Source organism: Mixophyes fleayi, chromosome 5 (genome assembly GCF_038048845.1).
Source record: "Mixophyes fleayi isolate aMixFle1 chromosome 5, aMixFle1.hap1, whole genome shotgun sequence".
Lineage (NCBI taxonomy): Eukaryota > Metazoa > Chordata > Amphibia > Anura > Limnodynastidae > Mixophyes > Mixophyes fleayi.
Window position 1 is genome coordinate 43,094,636 of NC_134406.1, and position 26,859 is coordinate 43,121,494.

Consider the following 26,859-nt stretch of genomic DNA (forward strand, 5'->3'; position numbering starts at 1 on the left):
ATAATTCTGTAGAGCTCGTACCACATCCAAGTACTGCATAGGCCCTTCTGAAGACTCTTTCTTTGGTTGAAACGCAGGGACAACAATTTCCTGATTTAGGTGGAACCTGGAAACCACCTTAGGAACAAAAGATGGCTTGGTACGAAGGACCGCCCTATCAGCATGCAAAATAAGAAAGGGAGGGTCACAGCGAAGCACTCCGAGCTCAGACACTCTACGACCTGAAGCTATAGCCAGTAAAAATACCGTCTTCCACGTAAGATACCGTAAGTCAATAGACTTTAAAGGTTCAAACGGAGGCCTAGAAAGAGCACAAAGAACCAGATTGAGGTCCCAGGGCTCGACAGGATGGCAAAAAGGAGGTTGTATACGTAATACCCCCTGTAAAAATGTCTTGATATCTGAATAATCAGCAATCTTTTTCTGAAAGTAGACAGAAAGGGCGGATATCTGACCCTTGAGGGAACCCAGACGTAAACCCTTCTGAACACCTTCCTGAAGAAAATCCAGAACGTGGGAAATCTTAAATCTTGAAGAATGAAATCCCCTAGACTCACACCACGCAATATATGTCTTCCACACTCTGTAATATATGGAAGATGAAGAAGGCTTTCTGGCCCTAATCATGGTGGTTATAACATCCTGAGAGAAACCCTTAGCTTTACGTATTAGGGTTTCAATAGCCAGGCCATCAGAGCCAGCTGATCTAAACCTTGGTAAAGGAAAGGACTCTGAACCAGAAGATCTTCCTGAATGGGAAGCCGGAATGGAGGAGCCCCTGCTAATAATAGTAGATCTGAGAACCACGCTCTGCGTGGCCAAAATGGAGCTATTAGAATAGTGGGAACTCTCTCCCTCTTCACCTTCTTTAGCACCCGCGCAATCATTGGAATGGGCGGGAAAATGTACACCATCCGGTATTGCCAAGGGACCGACATGGCATCTACTATTTCCGCCGCTGGGTCTTGAGCTCTTGCATCGTAGCGCTGAATCTGATGGTTCAGACTGGACGCCATCAGGTCTATTTCCGGATGGCCCCAACGCTCCACCAGTAGGGAGAATACCTGGCTGTTTAGAGCCCATTCCCTGGGATGAAGGGTGTGTCTGTTGAGGAAGTCTGTTTCCCAATTCCTCACCCCCGGAATGTGAATGGCTGAAATCTTGGGGACCTGATATTCTGTCCACGCTAATATGCGTCTGGCCTCTCGCATGGCAGCCGCGCTGCGAGTGCCTCCCTGATGATTTATGTACGCTACCGCGGTGGCGTTGTCGGACTGAATCTGAAAAGGTTTTCCTCTTAGAAATTCCTGGGCTCCTATCAGAATATTGTACACTGTTCTGAGCTCTAGAATATTTAATCGGAAGAATGGATTCCTGAGGGGACCAGAGTCTCCCATTTTACGGTGTCCTCAGGAGGCAGAGGATAAAGGGACTTAAACTTTCCCTGCATCATAAACTGCTTATTTGGCTTCTGCCAAGCTTCAGAAATAATCTCCAACATTTCTGGAGAATGCAGGAATATTGCTAACTGTGCCTTAGGTCTTTTAAATAAAGAGATACCCTTTGGTGCTGAGGGCTCCGAATCAGCCAACCCTAAGGTATGCCTGATTCCTAAAATAAGACTATCCACACTCGTGGAAACTGAGTCAGAATCATAGAGAGCCTCCCCTTCCGGGTCTATATCTACCTCACCTTCCTCTGCTGAGGAGAGATCAGAGAGCTGATCTATGTCCAGACCTGCATCAGTAATGGCTCTCTTACCCCTCTGGGAAATAGAAACTAACCTATCTTCCCTGTGGGTAGACCCTGTCTGTGATGTGGAAGCATTCTCATCAGACTGGCTGCCTGCAAGTGTAAGTGGGATAGTGTTGTCACGTACCTCTGTTACCCGCAGTATCACGGCCGTCAGTTTCTCCACAGCCGAAGAAAATTATTGCATCCAGGGCGGTTCTACCACTGCAGAAGACCCCTCCTGGGCTGAGCTGACTCGCCTCTGAGCGTCCGTAGTACAAGCTGCGCAAAGGGCGTTTCGGTCTGAGTGTCCAACAGAAAGTCTTGTGTTACATTTAGAACAGGCATAACACATTACAGAAGGCACAGAGTGACCCTTACCTTTATCTGTCCCCTTCTCCGCCATTGTCCTGTTTCTTAAAATTATTATTAAAAGTAAGGCAGACAAACAGGGAGAATAATAAGTACTGGAGACTCCTAAACTAGAAAGTCTCTCACACTATAAGCACTCCTCACCAATGTAAAAACCCGCAAAGTACTGTCTGTGAAAAATTTTACCTCAAATAATTCACAAAAACAGATATAAACCTCCACACTGACTATTATAATACAAGCCTGTATCAAAAAGTCTGTCCGCAGAGGAAAGGCACAGCAGAGGCTAGAGAACCGCTGACACGCTGTCTTTTCAGTTTCCCCTCACCAACCGCAGAGCTGCGCGCGGGAAAACAGCCTGGGAGGAAGGGGGATATCGAGTATCAACTCCTCCCCTTCTTTCTGTTTCTGCCCGCCCTGCTGGCCTCCGTCGTCTGGGTCCCATAAAGACCTGGCAAAATGACCACCCAGCAGTGCTGGACGCGCTGAAATCCAAATACAATAAATATGCCCGGAAGCGCTTATTCTTTCAAGAGTTCCGACTCACCTGCCACGAGTATGAGCGCCGCTGAATCCCCTTAATTGAAAGCTCGTTGTCTAGAGGCGAGCGGGGAAACTGCCGGCATGGAGGGCGGTGGGGGAGGAGAGGCTGTTACAGCATCGCTCCCTCTGACCGCTATGGAGGCACCTTACCTGTCGCGGATATACCCGCTAACTGTCTGCACCAAACATTTATGTATTAGATTACACAGCCCCTCTCCTATCTATGGAAATGTCGGCAGTAGGTACAAGGTAACAGAGCACTAGGCTTCTGATACCTGCGCTGGGGTCCCCAGAGAGCAGAGCTAGCTCTTACTCACTGTTTTCCTGGGTCTTGGACTGAACCCTGCGCTGCACCTGTTTAAGGAAGAAAATAAAAACATGAAAACCTATAACTAAACGGGTATAGGCAGGAGCCTATACCCCAGTGACCTAACTCCAAGTCACTTCAAAAAAAACTGAGGATCTCTCGGGAGAGGAGGGACATAGCAGGGGAGGAGATTAAAAACTTAGCACTTAAAGTGACAAGACTCCTGAGCCCCCTACTATACCCCAATGTCTCGCAGTGTCCCCCAATGGCAGGAAAGAGAAATTTGATTTTAATTAGCAACACTTATAGTGAACTTAGTCCCTACTTTTAGCAGTCAATAATGTGATGGTTACTTTTGAATAATTCATACTTCATTGTGGTATTTCTACTTCAAATGTCCATAATAAAAAGACACATGCAATGACCAACAAGGTGCCACTAGAGGGCAGACTGAGGATTATATGGCATTTATACACTGAATAAGGTTAGAAATTAAGGAGTTCCTGTTGCTGAACCAATATGCATCAGATTGCAGCATCTATCCACTATGCATTAAGATCAGTGAATCATTGGTTCTCAGTGAAAGGATAGGTTCTTACAATAAACGCATTTTATTTTTTCATTATTGTTGATCTCTAAGTGCTCTTCAACACTGGACAGTGAGAAAAACAGGGACACACAAGGTAAACAAAATAAATTCAGACATGAAAAAGAGGATTTTTATACCTACGTTAAATCTTTTTCTCTAATTCCACCTGGGAGACACTGTTACCATAGGGTATAAAGCATAGTTGCCTACTCTTCCGGAATGTCCGGGAGACTCCCGGGAGCGCAGGCAATTCTCCCTGATCCTGGCTAGCTGTGCAAAAGTAAACAAATTTTTTTATTGGTCCAGAGTAGTGACGTCCATTTTGAGGGTGGGGCTAATGACGCAATTCTTCAAGCCCCCCCACCCACCTGTCCCCCAGACCACCCAGGAAACATATTGCCCATGCTGGCAAGTATTGTGTAAAGCTGGCCCACAGGAGCTGGGCACTTAGGAATTAGCAAATTCAAAACAGAAGCTCCTCCCCTTTATTATCCTCTGTCCAGTTTAACGTAGGTGTCCAAAGAGTTGGGCAAGGTTTTTCAGTGGCTGCCTATTACAGCCTAGTTAGGGTTATTTTTACTTGTATTTATGCTGCAGCTACTACTGGGAAGCATTCTATGCTTCACTATCAAAGGCATTGCTGCGATCGCAGCTCTCCTGTCCTCACACTCCCCTGCGGGGGTGCATTTATCTGTGTGTGTGGAGGAGCTTGTGCCAACAGGCTTTCTACCTCTCTACACTGGTCCCTAGGAGGAAGAGGCAAAGGGCGATCATATTTCAGGGGGTTTCACCACTGCAGAAGTAATTATGTGTGAGTGCGTGCCTCTAATTTCCAAGAAGGCTGCAGCCACCTAGTGCCTGATTCCATTCTCCCCCTGTTCCCAGGAGAGTTCAGTTAATTTGGATAGTTGCTGGCACTGCCAGCGGGTTTGTGACCAGTTTGCCCCCCCTTTACAAAGCTGAAGCTGCTAGGGGCATGGGAGCCATTTGGGGACTGTCCTGGACAGGAAGCTGCACTGGGTCACTGAGGAGGGGGGAACACTCCTGCACATTGTTTTTTCTCCTTGGTGGACTTCCTTACTGGAGAAAGCCCGCCATGTACACACAACTTTCTGGAGGAAGTACTGCCTGTGTGTGCCTCTCCTGCTCCCGGGCTAAAGCTCATCTCCTATTCTCCTCTAGGGCTCCTGCTGCTGTATGGAAGCCTGAGAGCGAAGTACCTTTTTACCCTATTGAAAAATCTGTATTTGCTCTGTAAATTGCTATATTCTATGTGTGGGAGATTGTAACAGACACATGGGGCGATTCAATTTGGCCGTGTTATTCTAGGAATAACGCGGCCTGCGCACTATTACCGTTACTACGGTAAAAATGCGCAATATTACTGTTATTTTAATGCTGATTTTTGCACGCAGCTCTCGGGGCCACAAGCAAAAATCCGGGTTAAAATTACCATATTAAAGGTAATAGTACTATTGCCGCGTTAATCCTAGACTGACGTGGCCAAATTGAATCGGCCCCTCAGTTTGCTTGCTGTTTTTGTTTTAAATAGATCGACTTTATTATGGGATCTATATCAGAATTTAAATAGTCTAGGTCAGATTCTAGACTGTCCGTTTGGGCTCGCTGTACCCTTTCTATCATGTCTGTAAAAGGGACGAGTTCTAAGACCAAAGCTGGAGGAGGGAATTCTATCCTCCTGGTTATAAACCAGAAGAAAAAAAAAAAGAACTGAGTATCCTTAAATCTCTTCAGATGCCTTTGGAGACCAAGTACCTATAAATTATCTTACTTCCCTCGTTATACAATGTCTGACAAATGGACCATTTGACAAATAGACAAAATAAATGCAAACATGAAAATAAAGGATTAGGAGGGCCCTGCTCATGAGACAGCTTACACTATAGTGGGGAAAAGGCACAGCTGAGATAGGAGGTGAGACTGTGGTTCAGATTGGAGATTGGGACAGCTGTGAGGGTGCGTTAGTGTGAGGAGGTGGGAGAAGAGTAAGCTCTTGAGATGGGTTTTAGGAGAGTGCTTAAATATTTGAAGGCTGGGAGAGTCTTTTTTGGCATAGTAGGAAATTCAAAAAGTGGGCAGCAAAATTAGATAAGTCTTGTAGGTGGGATTGGCAGGTGGCTATCAAAGGCGAGGCGCAGGGCAAAGGTAGATCTAAGAGGGTGAGAGTATTTTGAAAAGAGGATTGATATGCATGAAAGGGTGATGTTATTGAGAGCTTTGTACGCGAGAGCACGTCATTTTCATTGGATTCTGGAAGAAAGTCCTTAGAGGGATTTGTGGAGTGGTGAGTGGATATGGAGCAGCGGAAGAGGAATTGAAGCAGAGCTAGAAGGGTAAGAGGAATAACAGATTGGAGAAGGTTGCAGGGGTCAAGGTGGGAGATGACAAGAGACTGAATAGGAGTTTTGTCTGCACCTTGGGCAAGAAAAGGAACAATTTTTACCTAATCCTTGGAAAATGTCCCTAAGATACCTTATAACTGCTTATTTTGCATTTCATTATATGTTCAACAATATACACCTGCTTCGTATTGGTCTTTCCAAAATTCCGGATGTACATCTCATACTCTTTTACAGGAGCCAGATCCAACAGAGAAAACGTGGAGGAAAAATCTAAGTCGAGGAGTCGAAGAATTTCCAAACTGCGCTTTCTTTAAGTAGAAAGAGAAAGAAATATATATTTTAACTTAAACATAGACATAATACTCAATTAAAAATAACACACAAACCAGAGAACTTTTCAAAAGATATGGTGTAAAGTGACTTGATAACCCACACCTGCGAGCATTCCACACAAATAAATCAGAAGTCAAAATTCAATTCTGTTTTTTTACAAGACAGTAATATAGACTCTACCTTCCATGTACATTACAAAAACAATGTCTGGGGCTAATTTTTTTTTCTTTGTAGAAACAATGTTGCAGCTTCCACAGTGCTTAGTAGTACTGAAGACACCAATATGCGTCATAACACTGAAATATATGCAAATTATATTTTCCATTTCATCCAATTTGGGGTTCACTGCTAAAACAGGGGACTTTGAATATGAGGAAACCTTGCTTAATCATGATAGAAAATTTAATGCAGGTTCAGAGTCCTCTCCGAGGGGCATACTGGGAAATGGAAAAGGTGGATGCACCAGTTGCCAACCTTTCCTAACCTACCACAATTTCAATTCCAAATGCTGCCTGTTTGACGCACAGCACGTATAGGAAATGTGAAGGAATTCTAAACTCTATTTTTCTTGCAGTCAGGTGCAACACCTGGCATCTGCGTGGGTAAACAAATTAGTGGAGAAGTAGTCTGAGCAGGTTAGTGGGGGCTTATAATCTGGTAGACTAAAATCAGAATTAGAATCAGGACTATTGAGTCTCTTTTTTGAGAATTCTTCCCTTTGGTCCAGCATTGGACATAATCATTTATCAGGCCACTGGTTGCAAGAGCTCTTTCATTCCAGTGAATGCTTTAAGATCCAAGGGCCAGAGATTCGGTCCTTTCCTTTCTCATCAAGGACATGAGCATCCTCAAGGGGCCAGTCATTTGCCCTGTGTGGTGGCCACAGGCTTAGTAAGGCAAGTATCCGGTCCCCAAGCCATCTGATAAAAAGACCACAACGAGTTTCAAATGTATCCAGCAATGTCTGTGACTGAAGTCCACCTTTTGATCTTGATCCATTAAATCAGATCCATTTCAGAGATGTGGGTAAGAGGTATCATGGAAAAACCGTATGTGACATTTCGACTCATCTTGAACCTAAAAACAATCCCTAAACACTTGGCTTCGGGTGGACAGGTTCGAGATGGACTCTTCCATCTTGCTCCAAGCCATTGATGACAAGAGGTTTTTCTGACCTTCATGGAAATAAAGGAGGCATACCTCACATTCTGATCCAAGAGGACCATCAGAACCTTCTCAGATATGTTGTTACAGACACTTCTATTTCAAGTTCAGAGTTCAGTCCTTCAGCTGGCAACAGCACACAGGGTTTTCACCAAAATTATCAAGAGGGATCATAATTGTCCCCTATTTGGAGAACCTCCTGATAAATGCGAGATCGAAGAACCTCCTTCTGATCCACTTTGTAGAACAACACAGACGCTGCAATCTCATGGTTGGATAAGAAGTGAAACCTGGTCCCAGTCCAGCACAAGTTTTTGGGTCTCCTGTTCGAATCCAAGCTTCAAAGAAAGACTTTTTTTCATGATGAGAAGATCTTATTTGACCATCAAGTATCAGTTCTATGAACTATCAGGACTATGTACCTTTGACTACAGGGACTTTGGCCCCCGGAGGAGACAAAGCTCCCCATGTATGAGCAGGATCCAGCACTCGGTTATGAACATAGTCTCTCATGCAGGGCAAGGCATATTTCATAATTCATATACAGTCAGACAATGCCATAGCATACATAAATCATCAGGGGTGCACTAGACACCCTGAGCAATGAAAGAAACCACCATATAAATGCTGTGCAAAATTGTATGTTTCAGCAATATCGACAGTAATAATTTTGGGGAGTAGATATTGGGAGGCAAATCGTAGAGAAGGTCAGTCAGAGGTCAATATGATGACCTTTTGGACCGGTACTGCATGATGACCAGGGATTTGAAGGTGTTCCTGCTGGACACGAAGACCGTTCCATAGAATTATTTGCTAATACTAACATATCTCTCTCCCCCCCCCCATTAGCCATGCTACTTCGGCCACTGAGAAAGGTCAAATGAGAGGGTGCTCTAGTAATCCCACTAGCCCTGGATTGTCTAAGAAGATATAAGAAGATCTTGGTATGTCGACAGTCTAAATACGGCGGCAGAGCCATCGTGGAGGCTTATTCTTCTAAGAAACAATCTTCTGAGTCAGGGCCCTTTTCTCCATCAGAATTAAGAATAGGGAAGGCAGGTGTGCTTCACTCCTCTCCTGCAGTCAAACAGTGCAGTTCCATATTGCACAAGATAGTCATTGACCGTTACTCCAGCTGTGATCTCTGGAGCAGGAACCAGTATTTGCCAGCATCCTAGGACTTCTTGTTCCTCAACAGCTGGATAGTCCTAGGTCATCTAAGCATATATTGGATAGATAGCCTGTGGCTGTCCAGGTCTTGTGCAACTACAAACACATGGATACTGAAACTTGTAGTTCCACAACAACAGGAGGAACATGGTTTGTTAATGCAGTACTGTATAAAGTAGTAAAGGCTCATACACATATATGCTTGAACTACCCAACACCTAACTAAAGACTTGCATCATACCAAAACCAAAAGTTACATATGATACATGAATTTTCCACTGAAATATAATTAGATATTAGATTTAAATTCTAACAACATATTCATTCTGCACAATATATTAACACACTCTGAACAAAATAGTTTGAAAGGTCACAATCCAGTACCAATATATCCTGCTTCTGCTAATGAGACTAATGTTCTTAATAATGATAATGTATACATTACACTACATTACAACAATTTGTCTGGTGTTAAGCTAAGTAAAAACTACAGAAAATTTAACGATTTAACGATTTTACCAACGACAGAGTACCGATCAGCATGCCGATTTAGACGCACACACTTACACGATTTTACAAGATTTACCTTCAGATCTATGGAGGTCTGCCTACATTGCTGGTAATGAGTGTGTACACACTGCAGAATTTGCCCAACATGGCTCGATTATTTATAGAGATTTTTAGTTCAGTTATAAAATCAAATGAAACGATACCATGTGCTTAGGTATGATAAAACATGATCGTAGCAGCGTACGCACTAATGCGATATCGGACCTAACAGTCGTTCATTGTGTGATCGGGCTTTAGTCTTTATGTAGTGTAAGTAGTTAGATACACTTACTTCTGCTTGCTGGCCACTTGGCTGCTATCTTGACGTTGCTTTGCAGATCCAAAATCTATCAATACACCTCCTCTGTGAGCCCCCTTCCTGGGAGTGTAACTGTGCTCTAAATAACACAAACATGAAAGTAAATTAAATTCTGAATACAGTACTCAAATACTGATAGAAAAGTGAGAGAGACCTACGAAGGCAAGCGCCCTTAACACGTGGGTTGTGGCCTAGGAAATAATTGTCAAGCAGGGTGGGTAACTATGATCCTCTTTTAGTAAATCTATTGTGCAAAATCAACTAATAAAAATACTGTATTATTACTTTAGACCTATTTTTCCTAAAAGTTCCCAAGTAAAATAATATGTTGAACAATACATTAAAAAAAAAAATTTTTTTAAATGCGACCTATGGGTCTGGAAGCTGGATCCTAGACCATAATAAATCGAAATCCCCCTAGAGCAGCTTTGTCAGATCCCCCCCCGCTGCGGAGAGAGCTGAGCAGCATCTATGGCGATTGGCAGAGGTCACTGCTTTATGTAAGTGGCAGGACCCTGATAAATACACCCATGTAAGGGAACCCCACCAACGTACTATTTCTGGGCAGGTAGGAATGAAATAATATTCATACTCAAAAGTAGAAAACACTTTAAGAATTCCTATTGTAAAAAAAATGTGTGGCTCCGATAAGCAACATAATCCACCATGACAACAGAATCTAATCATGACATTTTTGTTTACGTTTTTTGTAAAATTAGAAATTACCTCTTTTCTTCTTCAACATTTTTGTTTAATATTACAAGTTTGTTTGTTTTCTCTTAAAAAACTAAACAGTTGCATTTAAGAAGCCCTGTCATCTTCAGACATTTAGGGGGGTATTCAGTTGACGGCGTGATCGCCGAAAATCGAGCGCTCGGAAAATATTACCGTTAATACGGTAATTACTCGCTGAATTTCAGCCCGCTGCTCGCTGAGCCGCGAGCTGAAATCCAGCGAGTAAATTACTGTATTAACGGTATTTACGCGCAGGATTACCGTATTAACGGTAATATTTTCCGAGCGCTCGATTTTCGGCGATCACGCCGTCAATTGAATACCTTAGAATTTTAAGATATGATGACTGTAAAGAATGTATGTAAATACAGACTCAGCATACTTTAATATGCCCTGTATTGGTTTCTCTTTTTCTTAATAATTAAAGGAAAAACATGAACAGCATGAAAAACCTGTTGGCTCTGGTTCATGATCATGATGGTCACGTGATCGGTGTCTGTGTCCGGCTGGGATTGTCGCTATGTTCTCATTCTCCAAGAGCATGGCCTTCTGAATTTCCTCTATCTCTGCATTCCTAGTAGCTGCTTTAGGGTCATGCTTGTTTACGGTCTTGTCCTCTTCACTGTCCTCTTCAAAGTCATCATCATAGTCCTACAAGCCAGGGTTAAAAATAGCTTAGATAAAAGACCATTAACAATTAATCGTGTGTGGATAATATATTTCAAATTATTTACATTATAATTACATATCTAACTGGTAAATGTGATTGGATGATTAAGGGATGTAAATCGTACTATAACTATTGAGCTATATCAGTTTCAGCATTTCAGAACCTCACGCTATACTCTTCTAGCCTATTAAATGGAATGCAGTGACACATAATATTCTTCCATGGGGCCATTAAACATTGTACTTATTTAAATTAGGTAAAGGCAGGGGCACACAGATGTCACTGATGCAATTTCATGTCTAAGGGAAGGGTCATTTATTAGCGAAATGGGCAAGTGTGCTCAGCTACTAGGGAGACCAGAACTATTATTCATCTCGCATAACTCACTTTCCCCTCTCTTATATCCCCTGCTCAGTAACCCTCCTCCCATGTCTCCCTTCATTTCTATGTCAGCCAAGTGGAGAACTCAACAATCACTTTATCATAACACTATAATACCAAACATTTCCTTTAAATAAAAGAAATAAAAGAACATATTTTTTAACTAACAGCAAGTACTGCAGAGCAGTACTGAGAACAGCCCAACACCTTGGGCACTTAACTAACACTGATGAGCTTTCAGGAGTTGCAGAGGGGAGGAGCTTCTACCAACAGTTACATTAACAGTTTAACTATTTAAGTGCCAACTCCATGTGCCCTCATACAAACCATGGTAACAGTGTCCCCCAGATTGGATGAAAGAGAAATTAACATTTTAAAAAAATGAATGATGTTGGAATTCACATTTTATATTTTTCAGAACAGCTATAAAAGGAAAAACGTAAAGCTAACAAATAGCGTGTAGCAGACAATGAAAACAGCTTTGTGGGGTAAACACTATAAAAAGAACGAAGAGGTCATATTGTGGTATTAAGCCACAGCTTGTATAATGTGTTAAATAGCAATGTGCAAAGTGATCTATGCTCTGCTGTCCCACTGAATACCCAGGAACAAGACCCAACCGTCCACAGAATTTTTTGTATCCGAGTTACCCTGAAACTTCTGATAAGAACTTGGTTCTGGTTCTATGGTAAGACATCATTTTACAGAAGCATTTGGCCCGTGAACACAGTTATTTCCCACTTTACTGAAATACTTGGATAGCACTGATGTACAGTGTTAATAATGTTCTAATTATATCACATCTCTATTTATATATCAAATAACCTGTAAGAATTATAAAATATACCCATATATATTAATATGTGAAAACTGGCTACAAAATCAGATATCATTCAGCAATGGTAAAAAAATAGCAGAATCTGATTAGCTGCTATGAGTAACACCAGTGCACCAGTTCTGATAAATGTACATTGTTGTGGTAAAACCCCTGGTTGTTCACTAACTGAGCAGCACTGTTTGACTGCACACAATAACAAAAGGTACACCTTGTTCTGGTCCCCGAATTTTCCACCTGTCCACCCTATACCAATCCACGGGATACAATGGTCACCTGATTCACCACACACAATGACGTTGTCCTAGTTTGGTCAAAATTGTTCTGCATCATATGTGTATGTATAATTCTACTTTGGTATTTATAGAACCAAGCCTGCAGTCCAGCATGCATTGTGTAATTACAGTTAAGAAAGTTTTACCTCTCCTCCCATGACCTTTTCCCTTTGCTTCTTTCTCGTGTCTCCAATAGCCTATTGGCCATCTCCTCTTGGATGTCCCTGCACTTTCTGAAAGTCGGTATGTTAAACAGAAATCTTTGTCTTCCCCCCTCTCCAAGGTCCCCTCACCTTCCCGCTATCCGTCAACACTACCCTCTCCTCTGTCTCTCAATTACGCTGCCTGGGTGTCATTCTTGACTCCTCCCTCTCCTTCACTCCACACATTCAGTCCCTCTCCCAATCCTGACGCTGAAACTTTTGTAACATCTTCAGGATCAGACCATTTCTCACTTTGGAAGCAACCAAACCTCTCATCCGCGCTCTCGTTTTCTCTAGCCTAGACTACTGTAATCTCCTCCTCTCCGACTTACCACTCACTCGCCTTTCCCGATTCAGTCTGCCCTTAATGCTGCTGCGCGACTCATTTTCCTATCTCACTGCTCTACTTCAGCCACTCGCTACACTGGCTCACTGTCCCCTATAGAATACAGTTCAAACTCCCCACCCTCACCTACAATGCCCTGAGCCATTCCTCTCCCCCTACATCTCCAACCTCATTTGCACTCAAATTCCCTACTGCTCTGCCCGCTCTGCCTACTGCGGCCTCACCTCCACACTCATCACCTCTTCTCACTCCCGCCTCCAAGACCTAACCCATGCTGCTCCGCACCTTTGGTACACACTCCCACACTCACTTAGACTATCCTCTAGTCTGCAAGGCTTCAAAGGTGCATTAAAGACTCATGTTTAGATCAAATCCTACCAGCCCTTTACCTAACTCTTCCTCCTGTTACCCTTACACTTCCTCTCAGTGAAACCCAACCTGAGTCTGCCCTTTCCCTGATAAATATAAGCCCTTTTTCTTCGTGTTCATCTGCCCACACTATGCTTTGTACCTCATGCACCTTCTGCTTGGTCTCTAAGCCTCAGGCCCCAGTGTCTCTAGTCCTGTCTCATTAAGCCCACACTCCTGCAGGTTTGCGCTCCCTGCTTTGTCCCTATCTCTCCTCTGTTCTTTCATATGTACTATATATCTCATCACGTCATGCTTACCAAGCAGTCTGTAGTTGTTTTGCCCTATCTTGTACAATGTACTTTGTTAATTTGTAGCTGTTGGTTCATTGTGTAATTATGTACTTTGTTCAATCCCCTATGTGTGTGTAATAATGAACGGCACTTCGTGATGCCATATAAATAAAAAATAAAATAAATAAACAAACTGTAAAAAAAAAAAAACACAACAACAAAGTTAAAGGTTACATACTTCAAAATCCTCTTCATAGTTTGTGGGCTCATGTGCTGTATCTGTCTTGTATATAGTCTCCTCAATTTCCTTAAAGAAAATAAGAGAGATTGTAATTTATAAAAAAAGACAAGCACACATGTACTTTCCAATATCACTAAATATGTTTATACTAATGTACTAATATATCTATGTTAAAAAGATACCATGTTGAGTATTTACGAATAGATCACTTTTACGTGGATTGATTACAAATGCCTGGCAGGAGAGACCAGATAGGTCCACCTAGGCATGAAACACACATTTATGAATTTATAGGATTATAGAGAGACAGCATCAACTCTTTCTCTGCAACAAGATGGCTCCCTCCACTGTCTGAAGGCGATAGGTACACTTTAAAATACCTGCACATTATGCACACAATTTCCATTATCCAATATTACCGCGTGGGCGTTTGAAAAGGTTTCTAAGTGCGGCTAAAAGCTTTCATCTGTTCCATACATAAATGTGTATGCTGCTGTGCACTAGAATCTGATCTAAATCCCAGGAACAGTTAGAACAGACTTCTGAGCAAGCAATGCAAAGTGGGAGAAAAATTGCTAAAGCTTAATATAGAATTGAGATTGAACACCAATCAAAGAAAATTGCAGTACACTGCTTCTCTGGCACATCTACCCCCATACTTCACAGCAAAGATTCCACCATTGCAATTATCTGAAAAGAGCAGATGCTCTTGCTTCCAACAAGGTGGGTAGGTGAACAATAATTGGGCAGCCAGTCTCTGGTCTAGGGCCCAATCAGGCTGACATTTTCCAAACAAGAGAGTTTCAGCAAATACTTTTAACTTTTCATCATCGGCCTCTAACAGTTTAGTAACAAAAAGTTTAGAACTCTTTATTTTTAATGAGTTACTTTGAGAGTTTGAAGAAAGAACTAAAGCAATAGCTAAACCAGATAGGACCATATGCCATCAGCAAGGTCACCATTACCTTCTCATCAGCGCTTTCCTGCTTTCTCAGGGAGTCCTTTGAGTGCCTTTGATAAACACTGTTTTCCTAGTGAAATAACCACAAAATAAAATGTCTAGGTTATTACAATAAAAAAAAAAAAAAAAAAAAGAGATAACACAAACAAAAACTAAATATCAACATTTAAGGTAACGTACTTTGAATAGAGCAAGCTAACTAAAAAGTTTTACTCTTGACCAAAGTTGGTCTTCAAAAAAATACTAAACTATATATTTTTCAAATATTCTATATTGTCATGTAGAATAGGACCAGAAATAAACGTTATACTAATTTTGTTAAAATGCTTTTGTTTGGTACTCTACGCTGCACTATGTACAGTTGGAGTTTAGCAGTAATCTGTTGCTTTGTGAATAGTTTAAATGCAATAGTAAAAACAATAATTTATTATCCCTTTACAATTAAATTCTTTTTTACTGAAACCAATGGGGTACAAGAACATCACTAGATGGGATTAAGCTCTACCTATAGAATATAGGACATTTTAAGAAAAGACAAAATATATGCTTGTATTTAAAATTGGTGATACTTATTTACACAATAGAGATAAGCCCAGGGTCCAGTTTCCCCAAGTAACTAGTAGCATGTTTAGATTCAAGAAATCAGAAATCATTGAAGCCATGTAGGCTTGAACAAGGTAGTATTGCAAATAGAGCAATGTAGCTTTTTTTGCAAATGAGCATATCCCTATTTATAGCAGGAGTAGAAGGTATGTTATGCTTGTTTAAAATGTTTTTATGTACTAGATGCAGGATTTAAACTGGGGGGGTCCTAAGTACTCAGGAATAGAACATGCGTATTGTGGTCAGTTTCTTATATTCCTATCACAACACAGATAGAACATGGGAAGAGTGAAAACATTCATGTGAGTGCAGTCTCACACTTAACTCAATAATACACGTTGTCTGGAATACGCCTATGCAATGTGCAGGCTGGGTAACTGTGCAGTGTAGCTATCCCCAAAGGAAACAAGCATATAATAAAGAGCTTCTCTCTCAAATAAGTGCATCCTTTAGATTGTAAGCTTGCGAGCAGGGTTCTCTTACCTCTCTGTCTGTCTGTATTACCCAGTATTGTTTTATTAATGTTTGTTCCCAATTGTAAAGCGCTAGGGAATTTGCTGGCGCTATATAAATGATGATGATGATCCTTTCATTACAAGCAGGGGATTTGTGCACTGCTGCCCAAATGTACATAGATAATAGATAAACTATCTATGAGTACTGCCATTAATATGTAATTGAGAAGCTAGTGACTAGCTAGAAGAGAACTGCACTGATAGAGTAACCCTAGAGGGGAGTCAGTGTTCTCTTTTCCTTCACTAGCCAGACGGCACACATTATAATAAGATGTACTTTATAAATGTGTGTGCGTCCTGTACCTGGTTGTCGATCTTCTTTCTTTCATTAGTTTGTCCTCTGTTTTCTCTCTTTTCTCTGTGTCTTTGATCCTTGTCCCTATTCTGCCCCCTTGAAGTCTCTTTCACCTTGTCCACATATTCCACCGTGTCCGCGGTAGACCTCAGTTCTATGTCTCCTGGTATGTCCTTCTCTCGTTTGCTATGATGTCTTTTTTCCCTATCAGAGTTCCCACTGTGATTCTGGTCACTCCTTCTCCTCTCCCGCTGTATATCTTCGCTATTTAAATCCTCCCTGTGCTTTCGATGTCTTAGGTCTCGATCCTTGTGATCTTCATTCTTGAACAAGACAATACACAACATGAAAACATGTACATTTAGTCCATTAGCAACCATAACCCTCAAACATTAAGTGAAAAAGATTAAATTACAAAATATTATACAACTGAGTATTAGATTTATTTAGATCTAACAAAAGAAATCATCAACTGATAACAATATTGAGAAATATATCAAGAAAGTAATTTTTTTACAGGGTAATCTAAAATGCAAAACCATGATAAAAGGTTACCTCTCTTTTTGTCCCCTCTTTTACCCGTCTTTCCTGATGTCTCCTTTCTCGATCATCACTTCTGTGTTTGCTTTTTTCTAAAACAGGAATGTCAACATTTAAAATGAATGAAATATAAGTGCTTGTACATTATTATTCAGTGTTCTCCCCAGCACCTATTTCCTGGGTGCTCCACCCGATTGTTTTTACTTGCCACCCGGCACTTGGAGCCCAACAGAGTCCTATTGTAATAGAATAAACCATTGTTTCTCTTATTATAACAAGCACTACAACCAGCAGTGTGTGTTAGACCACCAGTCTGACCAGTCCTAGTAGGTGTGGACAATAACAGCCAACATTTTTCATTATTATTGCAAAGTATTACAACTGCCCCCACATGGCTGCTTCTTAATGCCTCCCGGCTGACAAAATTTTCTGGGCAGAACACTGTTACTCTTAATACACAAGAACACGTTGTTTTATGCAGTGAATAAAAATCACAGTAAAAAATCCACTTTACTCTTTCTTGCCATTGAGGGACTTTTGAAACACTGAGGAAATAACTAAGCAGCCCCTAAGAGGTCATTGCTCTAGAACAGCTGTACACAGCACCTTGCGTCCCAAAACTATCATCCCGATATGAAAAGCCTTGCAGCTTGTAGAATTTCAAGAAAGTGTGGATCACGTCGCAGCCTGGCACAAATGCTCAGCAGAAGTCCCATGAAGCATTGCCCATGAGGCACCAACAGCTCTAGTGGTATGAACCGGCACAGGCCTGTCTGGACTTAGGCCAAGCAACTAGCTGACGTAAGCCAGAGAGCAAGTGATTGCTTGGAGGCAGGTCAACCCTGTTTGTGATCATCACGCAGGATGAAAAGGTCAGCGGTCTTGCGAACAGACTGTCTGGTCCACATAACACCGAAGGGACTGAACTACATTCAAAAGAAGCAAAGCATCATTAGAAGACCAGGACAGAATGACAATCCCCTGGTTTAGATGAAACCAGGAGACCACCTTTGGCACGCACAAAGGATGGTTTTGTGAGTAGCACAGCCCTATCCTGATGAAAAAACAGAAAAGGGGGAGAACAGCACAGCGCCCCCAACTCAGACACCCAACGAGCAGATTAAATGGCAAAAAGAAATACTGTCTTGCAAGTCACTTAACAGAGATCAATCTATCGGCTCAAAGGGAGCCTCAGTGAGAGCCGTGAACTTCAGATTAAGATCTCACGGTTCAAGCAAATGTACAAAAGAGGGATGACCGTGGAGAACACCCTGTAGAAAAGTCTGAACATCCCTCAAAACTGCCATTTTCCACTGAAAAAAAATGGAAAGCGCTGAAACCTACAGTTTTAAAGAAAAAAAGACGTAGCCCCTTATACAAGTCCTCCTACAAGAAGGAAAACAGGCAGGGAAAACTAAAACGAGAAATGTGAAAACCCAGATTGTCACACCGCAGTATGTAAGCCTTCCACGCACAGTAATGATATGCAGAGGAAACCCTCTTCCTCTGCATATTATTACTGTGTGGAAGAGGCAACCGGAACAGTCAACTGACCTGGGGTGGATCCAGCTGTGGCTGAGGTAATCTACCACACAGTTCTCAGCCCCTGGGATGAATATGGACGAAATTACAGGAACATGACGCTCCGCCCAAGACACTGTGCGTTTTACCAATGTACTGTTAGGACTTTAAAGATCATGAGTAAGAGACCTATGGTATGAGCACCCAAAACATTTGCCTAGGTTTAATACCTCTAAGGCTACTAGCGCCAATCGCCTATTGTACATTATATCTGTTCAAAAATAAATGAATGAACTCAAAGTGAAAATGATTTTATATAATTTTATTTTCTTACTATTAACCCACACCCAAGGGTGTGGGAAAAGCCCTAGTTCTTTCAGCTGCTACAGTGCCACCAGCCCTGGCTGGCATATCCTAGTGCTGGTAAAGGCATTTTTCGGGAGGAAGGGGGAGATCATTATTAGCTTATATCGTGCTCCAGGGGGAAGCCTATTATCTGTGCCTGCTCCCACCTTTACATACTAAGTAAGGTGCGTGTAACGCTTCAGACTTTTGACCAACTCTACATAAGCCGCTATGTGTTTGAGGATGCCTTGTCTACAGAAAACTAAGGACAAGCATAAATTAGCAAAATATGCTGTTATGGTATAGAAGAGGTGTAAACGGCTTATTCACATGTACATTAACGAATCCCTCTGAACCACAGGGCAATAAAGCTTATAAAATAATTAACCCTTGAGTTAACATTACTCAATGCAATTTCAAAGCACATGACGACAAACCAAAATCGAATAACAATAGTCAATTCAAGGAGAGTTGTTTGCCCGAAACTGGTTTGTTGTTGTCGATATTTTAATGAGAATGCCAACAAAGTCCACTAATCTCACTTACCCAGAGTGTCTCTCAACTTCCTTTCCTCTCTGCTCAGCTCAGATGTTCCATACTCTTTAGTTGGATTTCCCCCACTGTACTTTCTTTCCTTATTTTTCTCTCTCTCCCTAATTTTGTGCCTTTCAGATATCTGCTGTTTGTCCATGTCCGCCTCTGTTGTTTTCTCCCTTTCTCTGCGATGTTCTCGAGCATTTTCTCTGTCTCTGTCTGCATGTCTGTCACTCTCAGAGAACTTGTGATGCTCTCTTTCATCTGTCTTGTCACTGGATTTATGACTGCGTCTTGCATGTTCATCTCTGTCTTCATCTCTGCGATGCCGTCTCTCCTTAGGTCTTTTATTATTAGAACCTTCTGACTGCATGGCCTAGATAACAAAACAAGAATAGTAACAAATGAGTAACTATATGAGGACTAGGTGACGCACATACACAGTAATAAACTATTAAGAAGAAAAACAAGCAAATGGGAAACAACTTTAGAAAATATATACAATCCATTTAAACAATTTGACATACACTCACAATAAAGCATGGTCTCTCACTATGTATATTGCATTGATGAGCAAAGTGATATTTTTCATGGGTATCACAAGAGACCCATGTCTACAAACAGGACACACGTTTTCTTTGCAGAGAAGCATCTGACTCAATTATTACATTAGATACTGCAGCCCCAGCAGTAGCAGATTACAAGGCCAGCATCCAAACCTCCTTTGCTCACCCCTTGTCTGGGGAAATATCAACAGTACCTGGATAGTATGCAGACATAGAAACAGACCAGCATTTCCAAGTACTGTAGTCAGCATCTATAGTGTACCTAATTTCAGTGTGCAAGTCTTATCCTAAAAATCAGGAGATACAGGAAAACCTAGACTGATTCAGATCAGGTGAGTATAGAATATATTTGGTAAAGGTTCATTGATCACAGATTTTAGAACATTTATCCTTTGATAATGAACAACAAAAAGTTCCATTTGGCAAATTTTATTTATGAGGTTAAGGACACAGAACCAAGAAAGTTCCTCGGACTGCCAACAATATGGAGTCTAGTGTCCATGCAGATACACTGAATCTGGTGGTTAGCCTGTCACTTTAGTGTAGAAACTATTATCTTCAAATAAACTGATGAGTGAACAAGCATAACATGGGAGTTGTGGCTAAAAAGGATCCACTAACAAGGCTTAGTATGTAATTTTATAAAGGAGCAATATCACAGTTCAACTATATTTCGCAGTAGTGCGCTTGCTGAGTTTGAAGTTAAGGTACAAACAGCGCTACTAGCAAATTACGCTGCTATATGTGATGGTGGCAAAACTAGGAAGTTATTCTGACTCCTAAAATATGAAAAGTAAAATCACAGTAAATATGTTTTGTAGATAGGGTGTTTAGATGTATCCCTTATTGTTATTCAGTGCAGATTGTTGATTTTCAAGTAAACTAAAGTCACATCAGTTGCAATTGTCCTTAATTCCCAGTGAACCTGACAATGCTTTAAATAATTATCCTTAATCAGCTCTCTGCCATGCCGGGGAGGAAAAAAGCATCATGTTGGACTCCCTTTTGGCAAGCTCTCTTTTGGACAAGATACTAAATGAAATTAGATGATGACGAGGCCTTGGGCCCGAAGGAGTGGTCTGACAAGTAGGAAGAAAAGTAATGTCCTCTATTAACATTCGTATAAAAGAAAACACATCTAAAATTACTTTTTGGATGGTAATAAACCCCAATAAGGCTCCACAGCATCTTTCTGAGCACTTCAGTTGCTTGTTGGAGAAACTGTGGGAAACTAGGGTCATTCTCACAAATTTGGTGGAGCTGACCCAAACGTCAACCACTATGGACTCACACCTCTACTCTAACAATGGTATATACCCGCATCTGGCATGTGTACCAAAGCATGCTGAAGAACTCTTCTATCTTTTCATTATTCAAGTTTGGGCCCCTTGGACCTCCTTCTACAACCAGCCCCTGCATAGTTTGTAAGCTTGATGCCTCTCTAGGACAGTTCTTATTACAGCAACAAATTGTACTCTCAAACGGTACCCATCTGAGTTGATCCACAGCCACTCCTTACCCCCATTTTTCGTGTCCTCCCTCCTCTCTATTCCCGCCTTATATGCAAAATAGCAGGAATCATCAATTTATGACCTCGCTATTAATCCTGGTTATTTTAATGTTATACATTGGGTTGTGTTAACTACAAACAATGTTACATATCACTAAGGATATGTATTCCTTTTTTTATTGTATGTACTACCCTTGATGCTTTCAATAAAAAGTAGAATTATCATTGGAAATTTTCACGCTGGACAATTATCAATTCTCTTATTTATTAGAAAGAAGTAAATATGCATTATAAGGCGGGGGGTCTCCTACACTGTACTATACATGACATCTCTCCAGCAACAAAGCATCCCTGAAAATATTTTTCAAATGTCGGTGACAACTCTACCATAAATTGTCTAAACAGCCCTGGCATTGTATAGAATGTCTGGATTGTATAATTTTTCTGTAAAAGAAGTGAAAACAATAAGATATAACAGCAAGCAAAGGGAAAATTAAATGCTACAAATCACTTGACCAAGCAACCTAATATGCAGGATACTTGGAGTCGCCATTAATGCCCTCAATGGCACATCTACATTTTTAACATCATCAAGACTAAATAGAGTTCAATAGCTTCTAGATGACAATCTGTTAGTGTGCTTCAATGATAGGCAGGTCACGGGTCTTAAGGTAAAGCAATATTTCATCACAATACATTATATCTTTTTCTATTTCTTTTTACCTTTTCACTAAAATATCGGTCTTAATTTTTACTATCTTTATCTAGTCTATCTTGTTTTGTCAGACAAAAATAAAATTGTAAAGAAAAATAAGCAGGATAGAAAGAAGGTTAAACAGGAGAGGGAAGATCGAAGAGGTTGGAGATACGAGTCAGAGCCACTTGCTGACGTCATATCAGCAGATGGATACTTACTTTTTCACCAAATAATTTACTAACCCAAGAATATTTCGGGTGCTGTCAAACTAATAATCAGGTCTAGCAATTTTAAGGATGAAATCATTGGAATGTCATATTACGAGTAGATATATGACAATATTCAGTTCTCTGCTGTCTCCTAGGTGACAGCTAATAATACAGCCATTTTCTGCTGAGAATGTTATGGATCACCGGCAAGCATTTGCTTTTGTTCTGTAGACAGCAACCATCCATTACCGTGAAGTGTAAATTTACACCTGTGGCAGATCAGACTGAAGCAGAAAATATAATAAGCCAAATCTAATCACATTGTGGAGAAAATCAGTCACCTTTAGGTGTTTCTTCAGTTCCTCTGATTTCCAGGTGTCCTCCTTAGTTTTCTGGTAAGGAAAAAAAGCAATCACTATTTATAAGGGAAACCTCTGTAGCATTTATTTTCAATGATGGTTTAGACATAAAGGCATATGTTATTCTGCACAAAAAAATCTTACTTCTCTATATATTTGTAATTATTAAAACATGGAGACTGTCTCAATGTTTGTTTTTCCAGTGTAAAAGGAAATGTAATATTACTTTTAGAATCGCCATCTTATCATGGAAACAGTAGAAAACATCATTGCGTTTACACAGAAATAAGTTCAGCTGTATAAATTTAGCTTGAAAATAAAGTAGTATCAAAGCTACATTACCACCTATTCCTAACACGTCCCTACCCAGATCCCGGGGGCTGCTTCATGCACTGCATTACCACCTATTACTAACATGTCCCTTCCCAGATCCTGGGAGCTCCTCCATGCACTGCATTACCACCTATTCCTAATATGATCCTTCCCAGATTCCGGGAGCTGCTCCACGCACTGCATTACCACCTATTCCTAACATGTTGCTTCCCAGATCCCGGGGGCTGCTTCACACACTGCATTACCACCTATTCCTAACATGATCCTTCCCAGATTCCGGGAGCTGCTCCATGCACTGCATTACCACCTATTCATAACACGTTCCTTCCCAGATCCCGGGGGCTGCTTCACACACTGCATTACCACCTATTCCTAACATGTTCCTTCACAGATCCCGGGAGCTGCACCATGTACTGCATTACCACCTATTCCTAACACGTTCCTTCCCAGATCCCCGGGGCTGCTCCACGCACTGCATTACCACCTATTCCTAACACGTTGCTTCCCAGATCCCGGGGGCTGCTTCACACACTGCATTACCACCTATTCCTAACACGTTCCTTCCCAGATCCCCGGGGCTGCTCCACGCACTGCATTACCACCTATTCCTAACACGTTGCTTCCCAGATCCCGGGGGCTGCTTCACACACTGCATTACCACCTATTCCTAACATGATCCTTCCCAGATTCCGGGAGCTGCTCCATGCACTGCATTACCACCTATTCATAACACGTTCCTTCCCAGATCCCGGGGGCTGCTTCACACACTGCATTACCACCTATTCTTAACACGTTCCTTCCCAGATCCCGGGGGCTGCTTCACACACTGCATTACCACCTATTCCTAACATGTTCCTTCCCAGATCCCGGGAGCTGCACCATGTACTGCATTACCACCTATTCCTAACACGTTCCTTCCCAGATCCCGGGAGCTGCACCATGTACTGCATTACCACCTATTCCTAACACGTTCCTTCCCAGATCCCCGGGGCTGCTTCACGCACTGCACTACCACCTATTCCTAACACGTTCCTTCCCAGATCCCCGGGGCTGCTTCACGCACTGCATTACCACCTATTCCTAACACGTTCCTTCCCAGATCCCGGGGGCTGCTTCACACATTGCATTACCACCTATTTCTAACACGTTCCTTCCCAGGTCCCGGGGGCTGCTTCATGCACTACATTACCACCTATTCCTAACACGTCCCTACACAGATCCCGGCGTGCTGCTTCATGCACTACATTACCACCTATTCCTAACATGTTCCTTCCCAGATCCCGGGAGCTGCACCATGTACTGCATTACCACCTATTCCTAACACGTTCCTTCCCAGATCCCGGGAGCTGCACCATGTACTGCATTACCACCTATTCCTAACACGTTCCTTCCCAGATCCCCGGGGCTGCTTCACACACTGCACTACCACCTATTCCTAACACGTTCCTTCCCAGATCCCCGGGGCTGCTTCACGCACTGCATTACCACCTATTCCTAACACGTTCCTTCCCAGATCCCGGGGGCTGCTTCACACATTGCATTACCACCTATTTCTAACACGTTCCTTCCCAGGTCCCGGGGGCTGCTTCATGCACTACATTACCACCTATTCCTAACACGTCCCTACACAGATCCCGGCGTGCTGCTTCATGCACTACATTACCACCTATTCCTAACATGTTTCTTCCCAGATCCCCAGGCCTGCTCCATGCACTGCATTACCACCTATTCCTAACATGTCCCTTCCCAGATCCCAGACCTGCTCCATGCACTGCATTACCAACTATTCCCAACATGTTCCTTTCCAGAGCCCAGGTCTCTGTGATTTGTCACGCAGCCCCAGCCAGAAACCAGGCTTTGTGATGATGGGGGGAGGGATTGGGACACTTTGCAACAGAGTTAGTGCATAATGTTTGGCACTATCTTGGTAGACTCTAGAGTTCCTATCACAATGCTTCATTGCATGATTGCAGCTTCTGACTGTCCTCCAGCATACACAATTCCTACACACGCACACAACAATTTTAAAGTGACAAATTTTAATCTTAAACTTCCTAGGTGATGATGTAGCTTTCAATCTCACATCCCCCTCCCTCTACTAAAACAGGATATAGTCAGGACTACTCTTTGCATTTTACTTTGTAGCTCCAATGTTGCTGCACTCCACACAACTTAAATGCTTTAAACAAACATTTAATCAACTGGGGAAATAAGACTGGACCTGTGCTGAGAGAATGGGACACAAGAGTACCCTGTTCTAGTGTTATGAAGGGTTTTAAGTAAACTTGTCTCCCCACTTATGTCAGGAAGATAAAGATAAATCTGCAAAGAAAACTTTTTTAAATTTGTTGAAATCTACCATATGGATTCCTTTGCAAAGGGAAACAGAAACCAAGATTTTTGTACTTACCATAAAATCTATTTCTCTAAACACAGTTTAGGAGAAATATCCTTGTGGTATAGAGGGCGCTGTGGAGTAAAATGCACTAACAAACTTGTCTAGCCTGCTCCCTCCCCTCTATGCCCCCCTGGCCAAATGCTTCAGTTTATTTAAATAACCAAGCCACAAGAGAGGGTCGAACACAACCAACAGAACATTGAACAGAACCGTCAGAACAACAAAGGTAGGAGCACAGTTTTCCCAACTGTGTTTAGAGAAATAGATTTTACAACTACAAATATCTTGTGGTTTTTTTGCACATACCGTTGGAGGACACTGCTCACCTTGGAGACATTTCAAAGCTGCCTCTAGGGGTGAGTAGGCTCAGACTGAGCTGCATGTAACACTTTACGTGCAAAACCTGCGTCTTTGAATGCAAAGACGTGGAAGCTGTAAAATCTGGTAAACGTATGAACGGAAGGCCAGGAAGTTGCGCTACACAACTGCTCGACCAAGGCCCCATGCAGCTCTGCCCAAGAGGTGCCAACTGACCTGGTAGAATGAGCAGACTATCATGAACCAGAAAACCCTCTGACATACAGGCCTGATGAATAGTTGCCGTAATCCATCTAGCTACTGTTTGTACATTACAGCCACGCATACAAGCATCATACAACACTAATACAGTGTCAGTCTTCCTAACTGAACCTGTACGATCCACAGAGATCCGCAAGGCTCTAACCACATCCAGAGGTATAAACGAACCCTGACTACGGGATGGAGAATCCTGAGACAATGCAGGAATAACAATGTGCTGATTAATATGAAATCTCAAGACCACTTTTGGCTGAAAAGATGGCCTGGTATGCAAAACAGCCCTGTCGTTATGGAAAATTAGAAAAGAGGAACAGTAAGACAGAGCCGCCAACTCAGAGACACATCTGGCTGAGGAAATAACCAATAAGAATGAAACCTTCCATGTAAGAAGTTTCAAAGATATGGACTCCAGAGGTTCGAATGGCGACTTCTGAAAAAGCGTCTCACACCAACCGATATTTGCTTTCCATATACAATGGTAATTCCAAGAAGGTGTGGATTTCCGAGCATTGATCATTATCCAGATTACCCTTTCCGACAAACCCTTTTGTCTAAGAATCAAAGATTCAACCACCAAGCCGTCAAAGCTAGCCATGCTAGGTCCTGATGGAAAAACGGACCCTGGCTGAGAAGATCTTCCCTGAGAGGAAAACGCCTAGGAAGTGAAATGCTCATGGAGAGCAGATCTACGTATAGAGATCTTCTCGTCCAGTCTGGTGCCAGAAGAATTACTGCAAACCCTTTGAATCTGATCCTTTTCAAGATCCAAGGCAACATTGGAATTGGAGGAAATAGATACGCTAGATTGAAACTCCAGGACACAGTCATGGCGTTCACCCAAAAACGCCTCAGAGTCTCTCAATCTGGCACAATACCTGTCCACCTTTTGGTTCAGCCAAGAGGTAATCATTCTGATCTCTGAGTGATCCCACCTTTGAACAATTTGAGCGAACACTTCCAGATGTAGGGACCATTCCCCCGGCTGTATCGCAAGCATACTCAGGTAACCAGCTTTACAATTGTCCACCCCTGCAGAAATAACAGGAACTTGCTGTTCTGTCCAAGTCATGATCTTGGCAGTTTGTCTCATGGCCAGGGAATACTTTCTTCCCCCCTGGTGATTGATG

The 26,859-nt window shown here is 42.0% G+C and overlaps 1 protein-coding gene across 1 annotated transcript in view; it reads right to left on the reverse strand.

Moving 5' to 3' along the window:
- The window catches only part of DYNC2I1 (dynein 2 intermediate chain 1), a 53,941-nt gene that overhangs the window by 15,721 nt on the left and 11,361 nt on the right, over positions 1-26,859 (reverse strand). Inside the window, exons 2-10 of the mRNA XM_075212108.1 lie at positions 22,405-22,455; positions 19,094-19,457; positions 16,697-16,773; positions 16,150-16,464; positions 14,733-14,798; positions 13,765-13,833; positions 10,628-10,826; positions 9,414-9,519; positions 6,084-6,213 (exon numbers count right to left, since the gene is read on the reverse strand). Coding sequence (XP_075068209.1) covers positions 6,084-6,213; positions 9,414-9,519; positions 10,628-10,826; positions 13,765-13,833; positions 14,733-14,798; positions 16,150-16,464; positions 16,697-16,773; positions 19,094-19,457; positions 22,405-22,455 — 1,377 coding nt within the window. The remainder of the gene's footprint in view (positions 1-6,083; positions 6,214-9,413; positions 9,520-10,627; positions 10,827-13,764; positions 13,834-14,732; positions 14,799-16,149; positions 16,465-16,696; positions 16,774-19,093; positions 19,458-22,404; positions 22,456-26,859) is intronic.